The sequence below is a fragment of the Denticeps clupeoides genome, chromosome 3 (assembly GCF_900700375.1).
Source record: "Denticeps clupeoides chromosome 3, fDenClu1.1, whole genome shotgun sequence".
NCBI lineage: Eukaryota > Metazoa > Chordata > Actinopteri > Clupeiformes > Denticipitidae > Denticeps > Denticeps clupeoides.
The window spans coordinates 35,344,994-35,358,276 of record NC_041709.1 but is presented as its reverse complement, the minus strand read 5'-3'; the positions used below and the strand labels follow the sequence as shown (position 1 = coordinate 35,358,276).

Sequence of the window (13,283 nt, the reverse complement as noted above, 5' to 3'; positions counted from 1 at the left end):
CTATACACACTTACATATACAGAGACACATACACACACTCACATATACATATACAGAGATAGACACGTACAGAGACACATACACACATACATATACACAATAACATATACAGATATACACACAAATATACATATATACACACACGCATATACACACTTACATATACTGAGATACACACATACACAGTTACATATACAGGGATACACACAAATATACATATATATATACACACTTGCATGTACACACATACATATACAGAGACACATACACACACTCACATATACATATACACAATTATTTAACTTCCTAGAAGAAAAAATGTTTTGGTATTTAGATTTTTTTAGACAAGTTAAGTGCTGTGAACAAAAACACTTTTTTTTCTCAAAAAATATTTTATTTAGTTTTTACCATATGTCCTCTGCAGTGGACAGCTGGTCTTTTTAAATCACAGTTCATCATAGATTCACATAATGGCGTCATATGGACAATTCATATAACTAACAATAAAAACTGCTAAATTAAACATGGAAAAAGCTTGTACAATGTAGTAATTGAACTTTTGTTTACTAATGCAGATCATGTAAAATGTGAAATGGCAATTCATGCCTCCAGAAAGCATAACAAGGTAACAGTAAGGCAACGATTTTTAAAAACTTGAAATAATTATTTAAAACCATAAGGGGTTCGGAGTGAAATGCCAGAAAACAGTTTTTTTCCTTTGGCAATGCACAGCAACACATTGCATTTGATGCATTTCACATAGGTTTTGCCATTACATCCACCTCTCCGGCACCGTGATGCATGGGCTGCCTCCACCATCTTGGGCATATGGACAGCCCCATATTTTTTCAGGCTGTCACTGGGCTGTGGCTCCACACTTCGCCTCCTCTTAGGGGGAGTGTACTCATCATTAGTGCTGACATCACTGACCACCTCATCAAACTCTTGACCTCGTCCCTACTGGGCTTGGGCAATAAGATCTTCAGCCAGGAGCAATCTGAACTCAAAATACTGCAGCCTATCCTTCTCCAGTCTCCCACACATCTCATGATCTACCCTGTACTCAATCCAGCTGTTAGTGGCAGCCAGATCAAAGAAATGCAGAATGGTACGGACGGTCCATTTTCTTGTACGGCTAGACATTGGGTAGAAGCTGATCATTCGGTCACACAGATCAATTCCGCCCATGATAGTGTTGTACTCAGTCACACAGGTCGAGATACATTAAGATGCCGCTTCTCTTTGGAAGACCATCTCATGCAGTTGTCCTTGGGCTCTATTCCATGGACAGTGGAGGCCAAGAGGACTGCCTTATTGTCCTGCCACTTAATCACTGCAATCTCTGATGGCTTTCTGACAACCATCTCAGATGCACCTTTCAGGACATCTAGCAGTTTGACAGAAGTGAAAAATCTGTCAAAGTATAGGTGTGTTCCTCGTGGAAGAGTCTGTGCCATCCGAATGACAGCATTCCCTCCGATTCCCAGGTGATGGTCAGTGAACGTGTTCTTGCCCTTAAACCTCCAAGTCCAGCACCAGACCACTTGGACTGGCAAGCACAAAGGCTTCCACAATCCTTTCAACCTTACTCATCCCCTGGCTTTCTGTTTTGTGAACAATGGTCATAATGAGAGTTAGTGAGTCCTGCTGTCCTCTCCAGAGGACACTGAATACAAGTTGTGTTTTCGACGGGTTAAATTCACTTCACATGTTTGAAATCTTAGTAAAGTTAAGACTATCATAATAAAGAAATAAGTAGATTTTTGACAGCACAGACATATTTTCTATGAAATATTTAGCATTTACCTCTCCTAGTAAAATGTGGCAATTTAGAAAAGGCAGTACATGTGCTCAGTAAGCCCCTCCCCCTTTCTAGTGACATCATTAGAAAGCCCAGGATCTCTCCTAGGCGGTACAGTAGGACTGAATTAGGTTAGTCAAATGCCACTTACAATAAAATGACCAAAATCATGTCCTCTACAGAGGACAAAAATTATGTGTCGGGACTCAGGAGGTTATACTGAGATTCACCCAAATATACATATACACACATATACAGAGACACATACACACACTCACATATACAGAGATACACACATACAGAGAGACATATACCCACACTTTGTGTGGTAATGCTGCCTCGGTGTCACTTATGTCTGACTTCACGTCTGAAACTGTCTGCTTTGAAAGATGATTGTATGGCTGCATGATGGAGGTTCCACTTGAAGAAATTCATTACTCTTCATTTTGATCATCTTGTTTTGAGATCCACAGCACGATGGGAAATTTGATGCATCATTTTAATTCGAATAAAAACAAGGACATTTTCCCCCTGTGGTGCCCCTGCTTTCTTATGACCTGCGCCATAAATCTGATTTTTCCTCGTATACTTCCTTGACCTGTGGACCAGGAAGTCACATGTTGATGACAGTGGCGCGGTCACACGGTGACGCCTGAATGCGAACAGCAGTCAGAGCTTTTACTATGTGCAAGGTGTGTAAAGATCTACCTGTAATCTACAGATATTGTGGATTGTCTCCTACAGAAAATGTTTGGTTCACACCATCTTCCAAAGTACAGATAAAGGCGGAATAAGGAAGGTTTCTGTCAGATGAATACATCAGATTAAGAGATTCGATGCTAAAATTCCAGTACAAAGCGGCAAAAAGGCATTTGAAGCTGCAGGTGCCTCTGGAGTCCCGTGAACATCAAGGTTTAGATCCTCAAGAGGCTGGCAGTTATCAATAAACCTTCTGTTTGGCTGCCCCTAACCAATCTTCACAAGCAGAAGCGGCTGCAGTGGCTCCAGAAATGCATGAAGACTCATTTTCAAACAGTCATGTTCACTGAAGGGAGGAATGGAGCGGAGGGTTGTTCCAGGATGGATGGAGGTTTGGATGGTCCCCGGATGGATAGAGGTAGATCAAGAGGTGGATGGTCCCAGGATAGATGGAGGTCCAGATGGATGGAGGTTTGGATGGTCCCCGGATGGATAGAGGTAGATAAAGAGGTGGATGGTCCCAGGATAGATGGAGGTCCAGATGGATGGAGTGGTGGATGGTCCCAGGATTACATGGAGTCATGTTTGGGGTCTGAATCATGGAGAGAAGCTGGGTCCCTGAAGAAGCTTTGTGGTCCCTGAAGGTGTGAAGAATATGGAGTTACTGACTGACCATTTTCTTTCATGGTACAAGAAGAATCATGGATTCCATAATAAAATCATCTTCACGCATGACAATTCACCATCTCATGCTGAAAGGAATACTTTTGATTGAAATAGCTTTTGCCAATTCAATAAATGACATTTTCAGTTCTTTACAAGCAATAAAACAATATTTTGTGTATTAAGTTTTTTATTTTAGAAAAAATACGGTTAAATTGGGAGGTTTGTTCAGGTGAGTCGGTGACAATAAAAGATTTTTCTGCTCTCCATTTGCCTGCCGAATCCTTATCGGAAGTCTTATGATGTGTCATCGGTGTAAAAAGCAGTCACGGGAATTTTATTGGCGGTGTATCTACTGATGGCCTGGTGATGATGAAAATGCTGAAAGTCCTCCGCAGTGATGGGAAGCACTTCGTATTTTACTTCGTGTGTTTGTGCTCGCGTTAGGATGGAAGGTATTACTTGAGGTTTTTTTGCAGAGGGGACTGTGTCCATAGTGGGGACCACCAGGGTTCCGCTGCAGGACATCTGGGCCAGGAGCAGCTCCCCAGGTTCCATTAGCTGCTGCTCCGTAGAAGAAGAATGGCCGAGACGAGCAGATCTGAGCTGCTCCAGATGCAGCACTTCTTTCTCATCTAATTCAAATTTGAATTAGACTGTGAACGAGCGTACGGCACGGATCCTTCCGTACACGATATTCACTCGTTCCTCGTCTGACGTCATGTTGGTCACTGATTGTCTCTCTCTTCGAACCTCCTGCTGTGTTTATTTTGCCACCTTCACGTTCCCGTTTTCTGTCTTTTTGCTCCTATTGGTTCCTTGTTTCTAATCAGGTTCTAGTTCCCCAGTTCCTGCCGTCTGGCTGGAATTACCGGTTTGTCACTTGCTTGTGGATTTGTGTCATTTGTCCCGTTTCAGAATTATTTGGTTGATCCAAAACTAACAAATGTGAACATGAAACATGAATGTGTGTCCCATCCTCCAAAACTGCTGCATTTAACCTGCTTACCAGGACAGCAGTGTCACATTTACATTTACAGCATTTACCAGAGCGACTTACAATCAGTAGTTACAGGGACAGTCCCCCCCTGGAGACACTCAGGGTTAAGTGTCTTGCTCAGGGACACAATGGTAGTAAGTGGGATTTGAACCTGGGTCTTCTGGTTCATAGGTGAGTGTGTTACCCACTAGGCTACTGTCACATGATGTCATCTGTGTCACCAGGCTGGACCTTGTCCACCCGGAAGTGTGAAGTGTGACATACGGTCAGTCCCGTCCCGCTCCTCTGCGTCCTGAAATACAGAAACCTGACATACCTGGACACACACACACAGACAGACTCAGAGACGGAGCTGAGAAGTTCTCCTGAAGACAGGTGAGCTTCATTCTGCACTGCTGCTGTTCTGGGATCAGGAAGACTTTTAATGATACAATAATTTGATATTACTATTATTACAGTAGTATTTTTATTGTTATTGTTAGAAACATTCTCACGTGATCCAGTACGTGGGAAGATGTTGTTTACGGGTGGAACTGTGGGAATAAATACGGGAGAATTTCACCATCCAGGACTGGAGGGTGGACGGCGTGTCTCTGGGGGTAACGACCTCGGGCCCGCGGCCCCGGCCGGAGTGTCTCGTAGTGGAGGACGAGGAGGTGGCAGGACGGGCTCCAGGGTCGGGCTCTCGGGTTAATGAGTGTTCGAGCTCGTCTCGCTCCGCGTGTGTGACCGGCTATCAGGAGTTTCGGTGTGTTTAAGTGGTTACGGGTTTCTCATCTCAAGGCCTTCAAAAAAAAAAAGTGATACACAGCAGCACAGCACATGGTGCACACAGTGAAATTTGTCCTCTGCATTTAACCCATCACCCTGAGTGAGCAGTGGGCGGCCATCACAGACGCCCGGGGAGCAGTGTGTGGGGACGGTGCTTTGCTCAGTGGCACCTCAGTGGCACCTTGGCGGATCGGGATTCAAACCGGCAACCTTCTGATTACGGGTCCGCTTCCTTAACCGCTAGGCCACCACTGCCCCACGCCTCATTTGCATGGTCCTCGCAATGTTGCGATGTACATGAGAAGGTGGAACCTCTAGCTGAGTAGATGCTTCTCAAATTAAAATTTTATCTGTCACGTACACAGTCGTACACGGTACGATACGCAGTGAAATGCTTTAGCGACTGTACAGACTGTACATTATTGCAAATATTACAAGTAAACAGTGAACCAATATGCAAATATTGCAAACATAACCAAATATTACACTTTTATGTCTTTAACATAAAACATAAAATATGTGTAACAGTGGAGACGAGGAGGACAGAGTCCATGTTGAACTAGCAGCGGGGAAATGAGGCTGTAAAGTAGCGGCTATAGAACCTGAATTTACGATCTTTACTGAAATAATCACCAAAGGACGCACTGGAAGGCTTGATGAGCTTCGCTTCCTAATTACCAGAAGTGGAAAGTTCAGAAAAGCTTTGGTTTGTTTTCACATGATTCACTGTTATTGTGACCTGAACATCTCCAAAAGAAGCCGGTTGCCAAAGTTCTGACTGTTCGGCTGTAAAAATACTTTTCCTCGTGTTATAAATTGATTTAATTGCAATATTCACATGGTGGTTAGAACCTCATGCCGCCGAGGCTGTGAGTTCGGCTCTGGACCTTGTGTGTAGTTTTATTGACCCCCCGGGGGGGTTTCCTCCAGGTTCTCAGGTTTCCTCCCGACTCCCAAAGCCACGTGCATGAGGTGGATCGGTGACTGAATAGTCCGTGGGTGTGAGTGTGTGAATGATGATGGCGGGGACCCGTCTCCCCTGGATGGACTGGCAGGGACCACGCCCTGCGGACAGTCTCCCGGGATGGACTCTGGTGGGGACCACGCCCCCTGGAAAAGTCTCCCGGGATGGACTCTGGCAGGGACCACGACCTGCGGACAGTCTCCTGGGATGGACTCTGGCGGGGACCACGGCCAGTCTCCCGGGATGGACTCTGGCGGGGACCACGCCCCGTGGACAGTCTCCCGGGATGGACTCTGGCGGGGACCACGCCCTGCGGACAGTCTCCCGGGATGAACTCTGGCAGGGACCACGCCCTGTGGACAGTCTCCTGGGATGGACTCTGGCAGGGACCACGCCCTGCGGACAGTCTCCCGGGATGGACTCTGGCGGGGACCACGGCCAGTCTCCCGGGATGGACTCTGGCGGGGACCACGGCCAGTCTCCCAGGATGGACTCTGGTGGGGACCACGCCCCGTGGACAGTCTCCCGGGATGGACTCTGGCGGGGACCACACCCTGTGGCCAGTCTCCCGGGATTTACTCTGTCGGGTACCACGTCCCGCGGACAGTCTCCCAGGATGGAGTTCCTATAAAGTTTCTCCAAAATGGTGAAAAAGAACAAAATGTCAAGAAACCTGCAGACGGTGTCTCAAAAACTGAGCCGGCGCCTGCGGTGAACGAGTAACAGAATGACGAGACGGTCGCCTGTGTTGGTCGAGGGAAAAAAGTCCAAGAACATTCAGCACTAACTCACCTTGAACCGTTGTGAATTTGTCTCATTTTTTGTTCACAGAACATCAAGACGAAGGACAACAGCCAAGATGTGCTGCTCGGGGCTTTTAAAAATCATCATGTTCATCTTCAATGGCATCATTTTCGTAAGTGAACTTGTTATCGTGGAACTGTGACAGTGGACTGTGTCACGGTTGCTGATGGGGACGAGAGATTAGTGCCACCGTGGTCCCACCCTGGGGTCCAGGATTTTTTAAAACTTTATTAATCCCATTTAACCATCACCCTGAGTGAGCAGTGGGCACCATGACAGGCGCCCGGGGAGCAGTGTGTGGGGACGGTGCTTTGCTCAGTGGCACCTCAGTGGCACCTCGGCGGATCGGGATTCGAACCGGCAACCTTCTGATTACGGGGCCGCTTTCTTAACCGCTAGGCAACCACTGCCCCATATTACATTTACATTTACAGCATTTACCAGATGCTCTTATCCAGTCAGTAGTTACAGGGACAGTCCCTCCGTGGAGATACTCAGGGTTAAGTGTCCTGCTCAGGGACACAATGGTAGTAAGTGGGGTTTGAACCTGGGTCTTCTGGTTCATAGTAAGTAGTTACAGGGACAGTCCCCCCCTGGAGACACTCAGGGTTAAGTGTCCTGCTCAGGGACATGATGGTAGTAAGTGGGGTTTGAACCTGGGTCTTCTGGTTCATAGTAAGTAGTTACAGGGACAGTCCCCCCCTGGAGACACTCAGGGTTAAGTGTCTTGCTCAGGGACACGGTGGTAGTAAGTGGGGTTTGAACCTGGGTCTTCTGGTTCATAGACGAGTGTGTTACCCACTAGGCTACTTCCACCCACCACTGTCCCTAATAAAAATATTCAGTCATGATACCAGTTGATTCTCCAAAAATCTTCATAATGTAAACACGATATAAAAAACATTTTTTGTCTAAAGGGTTTATGTCCTCGTCATGTCCCAAGACACAGGATTTGTCACCTTACAACCAACAAACCCTCCAATGTTTTGTCAAACAGACATGTTGAATGAAGTGATGATGGCTGATGGTGTCCACCATATCCATGTCCCCCCCGTCTTCAGGTCGCTGGCGCTGCCATCCTGGGCCTGGGCATCTGGGTGGCGGTGGACAGCAGCTCCCTGCTGGGCTTCCTGGACCACATCGAGGGCGCGCCGCCGGAGCTCGCCCAGCTGGCCAACGTGGGCTACCTCCTCATCGGCGTGGGCGGAGTCCTGGTGCTCATGGGCTTCCTGGGCTGCTGCGGCGCCGTCAGAGAGAGCCGCTGCATGCTGCTGACCGTGAGTGGCGTCCCGGGACGGGCGAGGGGGCGGCCCGCTGCTCACACCCCTCTCTCTCCTCTCCGCAGTTCTTCATCATCGTGCTGATCATCTTCCTGGCGGAGGTGGCCGGAGCCGTCGTGATCCTGGTCTTCCAGCCCGTGGTAAGGGTCTCCCCATCTCAGAGAGAACAGTCGCGTGCTGAAGAGCCTCTTCAAGCTCTCGTGTGATTCCTAGTTCAACAAGCTGCTGGAGGACATCGGCGAGAAGGTCGTTCAGAGCATCGGCACCAGCTATGGAGAAGACCAGGGATTCACTGACTTGTGGAACAGCACCATGGACCAGGTACGGTGGACAAGCATTTTCCCTCAAGCCAGCACCAGCTGAGAGAACCTAAAAATGCTCCTAAAGCTGCGTCTCCGTCCCCGTAGCTGAACTGCTGCGGGTACTACAACTACACGGACTTCAGCGGCTCGCCGTTCGTCACCGATTACAAGGCGTACCCCGTCCAGTGCTGCAGCGCCGGTGACAGCTGGTGCAGCGTGGACAGCGCCAAGCTTTCAGTAGGTCCCTCACCCACACGCCTCCACCGGGAGACGCCGTCCTCCTAACTGCGGCTCTTCTCCTCTGCTCTCGCCCCGCAGGACGTGGAGGGCTGCTTCCCACGTCTGGTGCGTCTCCTGGAGGACAACGCGGGCATCGTGGGCGGGGTCGCGCTGGGGATCTGCGCCATCGAGGTGACACAACATTCATAATAACCAGCTCATTCCATACTTTACATTCCATCACGGTAAAACCAGAACGTCCAAAGCTCAGGGATATTTCGCTTATTTATAATTATTTTTCACGAATAAAATATTAAAATTACAAAAATGTTCTTGACAACGTTTGAAATAAATTCAAGCATTGCAAATGTTGCAAGTATACAATGAAAACCAATATGCAAATATTGCAAACATAACCAAATATTACACTTTTATGTCTTTAACCTAAAGCATAGAATCTGTGTAACAGGTGAAGGTGTGCAAATGAGTAAAGTCAAAGTAAAAAAAATTGTGCAAGAAGTGGTGCTTGACAGTACGGATGTAATATATTTCTGGCCACTGCGAGGTTGTGGCGCTGTTTCAAATTCAAATTTTGTGCAGTGAAATGCTTTAGCGACTGTACAGACCACAGTATTGCAAATATTGCAACCATAACCAAATATGACACTTTTATGTCTTTAGCCTAAAGCATAGAATCTGTGTAACAGGTGAAGGTGTGCAAATGAGTAAAGTCAAAGTAAAAAAAATTGTACAAGAAGTGGTGCTTGACAGTACGGATGTAATATATTTCTGGCCACTGCGAGGTTGTGGCGCTGTTTCAAATTCAAATTTTATTAGTCACGTACACAGTCGTACACGGTATGATGTGCAGCTTTAGCGACTGTACAAACCACAGTATTGCAAATATTGCAACCATAACCAAATATGACACTTTTATGTCTTTCACATAAAATTTGTGTAACAGGTAGGGTGAAGGTGTGCAAATGAGTGAAGTACGATGTGCTGATGCACTAGAACCGTGTGAATTTTGGGGAACGAAGTAGGCAGATATTCCACCGCCAATACATGGTTTTAAATCGAATTTAATCACTTTTCTTTCTCCAGATCGCAGCAATGATCGTATCCATGACGCTGTACAAGAAAGCGAAGTAGGAACGGCGACAGCGCAGCACGTCACCAGCACGTCGGTGTCTTCCACGTCCAGACATATTTATACCTGAACAAACTTACATTAAAATACATGTATTCATCCAGAGTGCCTTACTATAAGAAGGTCCAGGGACAGTCCCCCTGGAGGAGCTGGGACTTGGTGCTCTTCTGCTTCTCGAGACACAATTTCATCCCAGGCCTCTTAGTTCAGGTCGAGTTCCAGATGATCCTCTGATGTCCCCCAACACCTCCACCTGGAATCCAGCTCCCGTTTGTAAAGACTTAAACACCAAAACAGCAGAAGCACGACATTCATTCCTTATGTAGCATCCAGGACGGCTCTTATTGAGAAGAAGATAAGTACATCAGTGATTAAATAATAAAAAGTGTCATGAATGATTTAAAATGGGAAATAAAAATTCAGCACATCAGGAATGACTTCTGTATGTCAGTCTGGCCCATCAAAGAAATATTTCAACATGTAATAAATAAACTAGTAATGTTTTTATTAAATCCTTCTCTAATCGTGGGTTCCAAGCAAGTACCTCAACCTGGACTTTAACGTAAAAGCACTTCCGTTTGATCAGAAAAGATCTACTTTACTGGTAAGTGTTCTTTTTGAGGACCTGGAACTCATGTGCAAATAACGGGCATCTTCGTTCTCAGCGGCTGCTGTTTTTTTATTACGAGAAAACGGAGAGAACAGAGGGCAGGTGGAAGGAGGCAGGTTTAGCACCTGCGTGAACATCTGACAGGTCCAGGTAGGCCTTTCATCCTCACCTCCCCCCTGTATGGCTGTGGCCTGGCGGGGAATCCATCATGGAGCCATCACACCTGCAGTCAGAGCTTCTAAATGCGGATATAACAGCAACATTTATTTCTCATAAAGCCCATAATCACATACAGTACGTCTCGATGGGCTTTAACAGGTCCTACAGTTGACACCCAACACACTTGACCCTTCTGCACACAAGCAAAAACTCCACAAAAAAGGTCGGAAGAAACGTTGGGAAGGAGTGATGGAGAGAGGGACGCCCTTCCAGGGTAGAGTGAGCCTGCAGATGGTGACAGTGCAGGGTTGGTGATGATTTGTTCAAGAAGAGAAAAACTCCTACAGTTGTAGAGGAGGACAAGTTCAAAGTGTAGTACAGAGTATCTGTCCATATTTGGAGGTGCTGGACAGGGCAGAGTAGATTTTAGTCCAGTGTCATGGTGGACATTACGGGTCCATCATGATGCTACTGGTCCATTTGAAGATCCAGATAATGGTTTTCCTGCCACTAAAGTCGCCCTTTCTGTTGGTTTTAAGTGACACTGCTGAACATAGCGGAGATATTTGGCCATTTATGGAATTCCCACGGAGCCTCGTTAACTTTTGTCGCCAGCGCTCGAAATGTCGCCTGTCGTAAAAAAGTGTCGCTTTCATGGCGCGCCAGGTGCGACTTTTCCCCGCACGGCCCCATAAAAAGCCGGGTCCCCGGCATCTCCATCCAGCAGTCGCCATGTCCCCCCGCTGCTGCGCCCTCCTGGTCCTCTGCGCCGCGGTCCACGCCTTCCCCCGCGGAGACGCGGAGTCCTCGGCCTCCGGACCGGACGTCCCGGCCCGGGGCCGCGGCGCCTTCCCGCGGTTCCTGGCGCTCGGCCGACCGGCCCTGGGCAACAGCCACCACGATCAGGACCGGAGGCGGCGGCTGGGCATGAGCGTGTGGCAGCGGGCGGCCGGCCGGGGCGACCAGGCCCGGGAGACCGTGGCGATGCCCGCCGGGGCCGCGGAGACGCGCTGCGCCGCGGTGCCTTTTATGCAGGTGAGAAGCGCCTGGATTTATTCTAATAATAATTACATCACTTCTTCATATCTGCAGGAGGGAGGGGGCATGTATTTAAAGAGCGAAGAGATTACAAACAGATTACAAATTACAAATGTACAAAGATTACAACTAGATTACAAATTACGAATGTAAGAAGATTACAAACAGATTACAAATTACAAATGTACAAAGATTACAACTAGATTACAAATTACGAATGTAAGAAGATTACAAACAGATTACAAATTACAAATGTACAAAGATTACAACTAGATTACAAATTACAAGTGTAAAAAGATTACAACTAGATTACAAATTACGAATGTAAGAAGATTACAAACAGATTACAAATTACAAATGTACAAAGATTACAACTAGATTACAAATTACAAGTGTAAAAGATTACAACTAGATTACAAATTACGAATGTAAGAAGATTACAAACAGATTACAAATTACAAATGTACAAAGATTACAACTAGATTACAAATTACAAGTGTAAAAAGATTACAACTAGATTACAAATTACGAATGTAAGAAGATTACAAACAGATTACAAATTACAAATGTACAAAGATTACAACTAGATTACAAATTACAAGTGTAAAAAGATTACAACTAGATTACAAATTACGAATGTAAGAAGATTACAAACAGATTACAAATTACAAATGTACAAAGATTACAACTAGATTACAAATTACAAGTGTAAAAAGATTACAACTAGATTACAAATTACGAATGTAAGAAGATTACAAATTACAAATGTTAAGATTACAACTAGATTACAAATTACGAATGTAAGATTACAAATTACAAATGTTAAGGTGGTAGTAGCCTAGTGGGTAAAACACTCGCCTGTGAACCAGGAGACCCAGGAGACCCAGGTTCAAATCCCACTTACTACCATTGTGTCCCTGAGCAAGACACTTCACCTTAAGTTGCTCCAGGGGGGGACTGTCCCTGTAACTACTGATTGTAAGTCGCTCTGGATAAGGGCGTCTGATAAATGCTGTAAATGTAAATGTAAATGTAAAATGTTAAGATTACAACTAGATTACAAATTACGAATGTAAGAAGATTACAAACAGATTACAAATTACAAATGTAAAAGATTACAACTAGATTATAAATTACGAATGTAAGAAGATTACAAATTACAAATGTTAAGATTACAACTAGATTACAAATTACGAATGTAAGAAGATTACAAATTACAAATGTTAAGATTACAACTAGATTACAAATTACGAATGTAAGAAGATTACAAACTGATTACAAATTACAAATGTAAAAAGATTACAACTAGATTATAAATTACGAATGTAAGAAGATTACAAATTACAAATGTTAAGATTACAACTAGATTACAAATTACGAATGTAAGAAGATTACAAACAGATTACAAATTACAAATGTAAAAAGATTACAACTAGATTACAAATTACGAATGTAAGAAGATTACCAGTGGAACCAGTGACCTGAAGTGCACATCATGGCGTGCCTGTTGTAATTCATACATTTTAATGTCACCCTGACTTGTGTTGTTTTCCCAGAGGGTGACGGCGACGGGCTGTGAAAGTGTCACCGTTCCGAACAAGCTGTGCTTTGGTCAGTGCACGTCCATGTTCGTGCCCCCTGGAGGTGACCCCGCGCCTGATGGCCATCGTAGCGTCCCCTGCTCTCGATGCGGCCCGTCCAGAACGCGCCTGGTGTCCGTCCCGCTGCGCTGTGGACATCAGGTGCGTCGGAAGAGCCTGATGCTGGTGGAAGAGTGCAAATGTGAGACGGGCCTGGAGAAGACTGCCGACTCGGGTTTCTGA

At 45.8% G+C, this 13,283-nt stretch overlaps 2 protein-coding genes across 2 annotated transcripts; both read left to right on the top strand.

Moving 5' to 3' along the window:
- The first annotated feature begins 4,403 nt into the window (after positions 1–4,403).
- tspan34a (tetraspanin 34a) lies at positions 4,404–10,083 on the top strand. Its single transcript, XM_028972489.1, has 8 exons — positions 4,404–4,538; positions 6,730–6,814; positions 7,764–7,979; positions 8,048–8,122; positions 8,196–8,303; positions 8,390–8,521; positions 8,603–8,695; positions 9,608–10,083. The coding sequence occupies exons 2-8, from the start codon at positions 6,758–6,760 to the stop codon at positions 9,653–9,655; spliced, it is 729 nt and encodes a 242-aa protein (XP_028828322.1). The 5' UTR covers positions 4,404–4,538; positions 6,730–6,757; the 3' UTR covers positions 9,656–10,083.
- A 1,071-nt stretch (positions 10,084–11,154) lies between these two features.
- On the top strand, positions 11,155–13,283 carry dand5 (DAN domain family, member 5). Its single transcript, XM_028971761.1, has 2 exons — positions 11,155–11,457; positions 13,017–13,283. The coding sequence occupies exons 1-2, from the start codon at positions 11,155–11,157 to the stop codon at positions 13,281–13,283; spliced, it is 570 nt and encodes a 189-aa protein (XP_028827594.1).

Bases quoted from the DNA above. Each gene is read 5' to 3' on its own strand.
- tspan34a (XM_028972489.1), top strand. From the start codon at position 6,758: ATGTGCTGCTCGGGGCTTTTAAAAATCATCATGTTCATCTTCAATGGC. The intron at 8,304-8,389 runs GTACGGTGGACA...CCGTCCCCGTAG, and splicing joins GGAACAGCACCATGGACCAG to CTGAACTGCTGCGGGTACTA. The intron at 8,696-9,607 runs GTGACACAACAT...TTCTTTCTCCAG, and splicing joins TGGGGATCTGCGCCATCGAG to ATCGCAGCAATGATCGTATC.
- dand5 (XM_028971761.1), top strand. From the start codon at position 11,155: ATGTCCCCCCGCTGCTGCGCCCTCCTGGTCCTCTGCGCCGCGGTCCAC. The intron at 11,458-13,016 runs GTGAGAAGCGCC...TTGTTTTCCCAG, and splicing joins CCGCGGTGCCTTTTATGCAG to AGGGTGACGGCGACGGGCTG.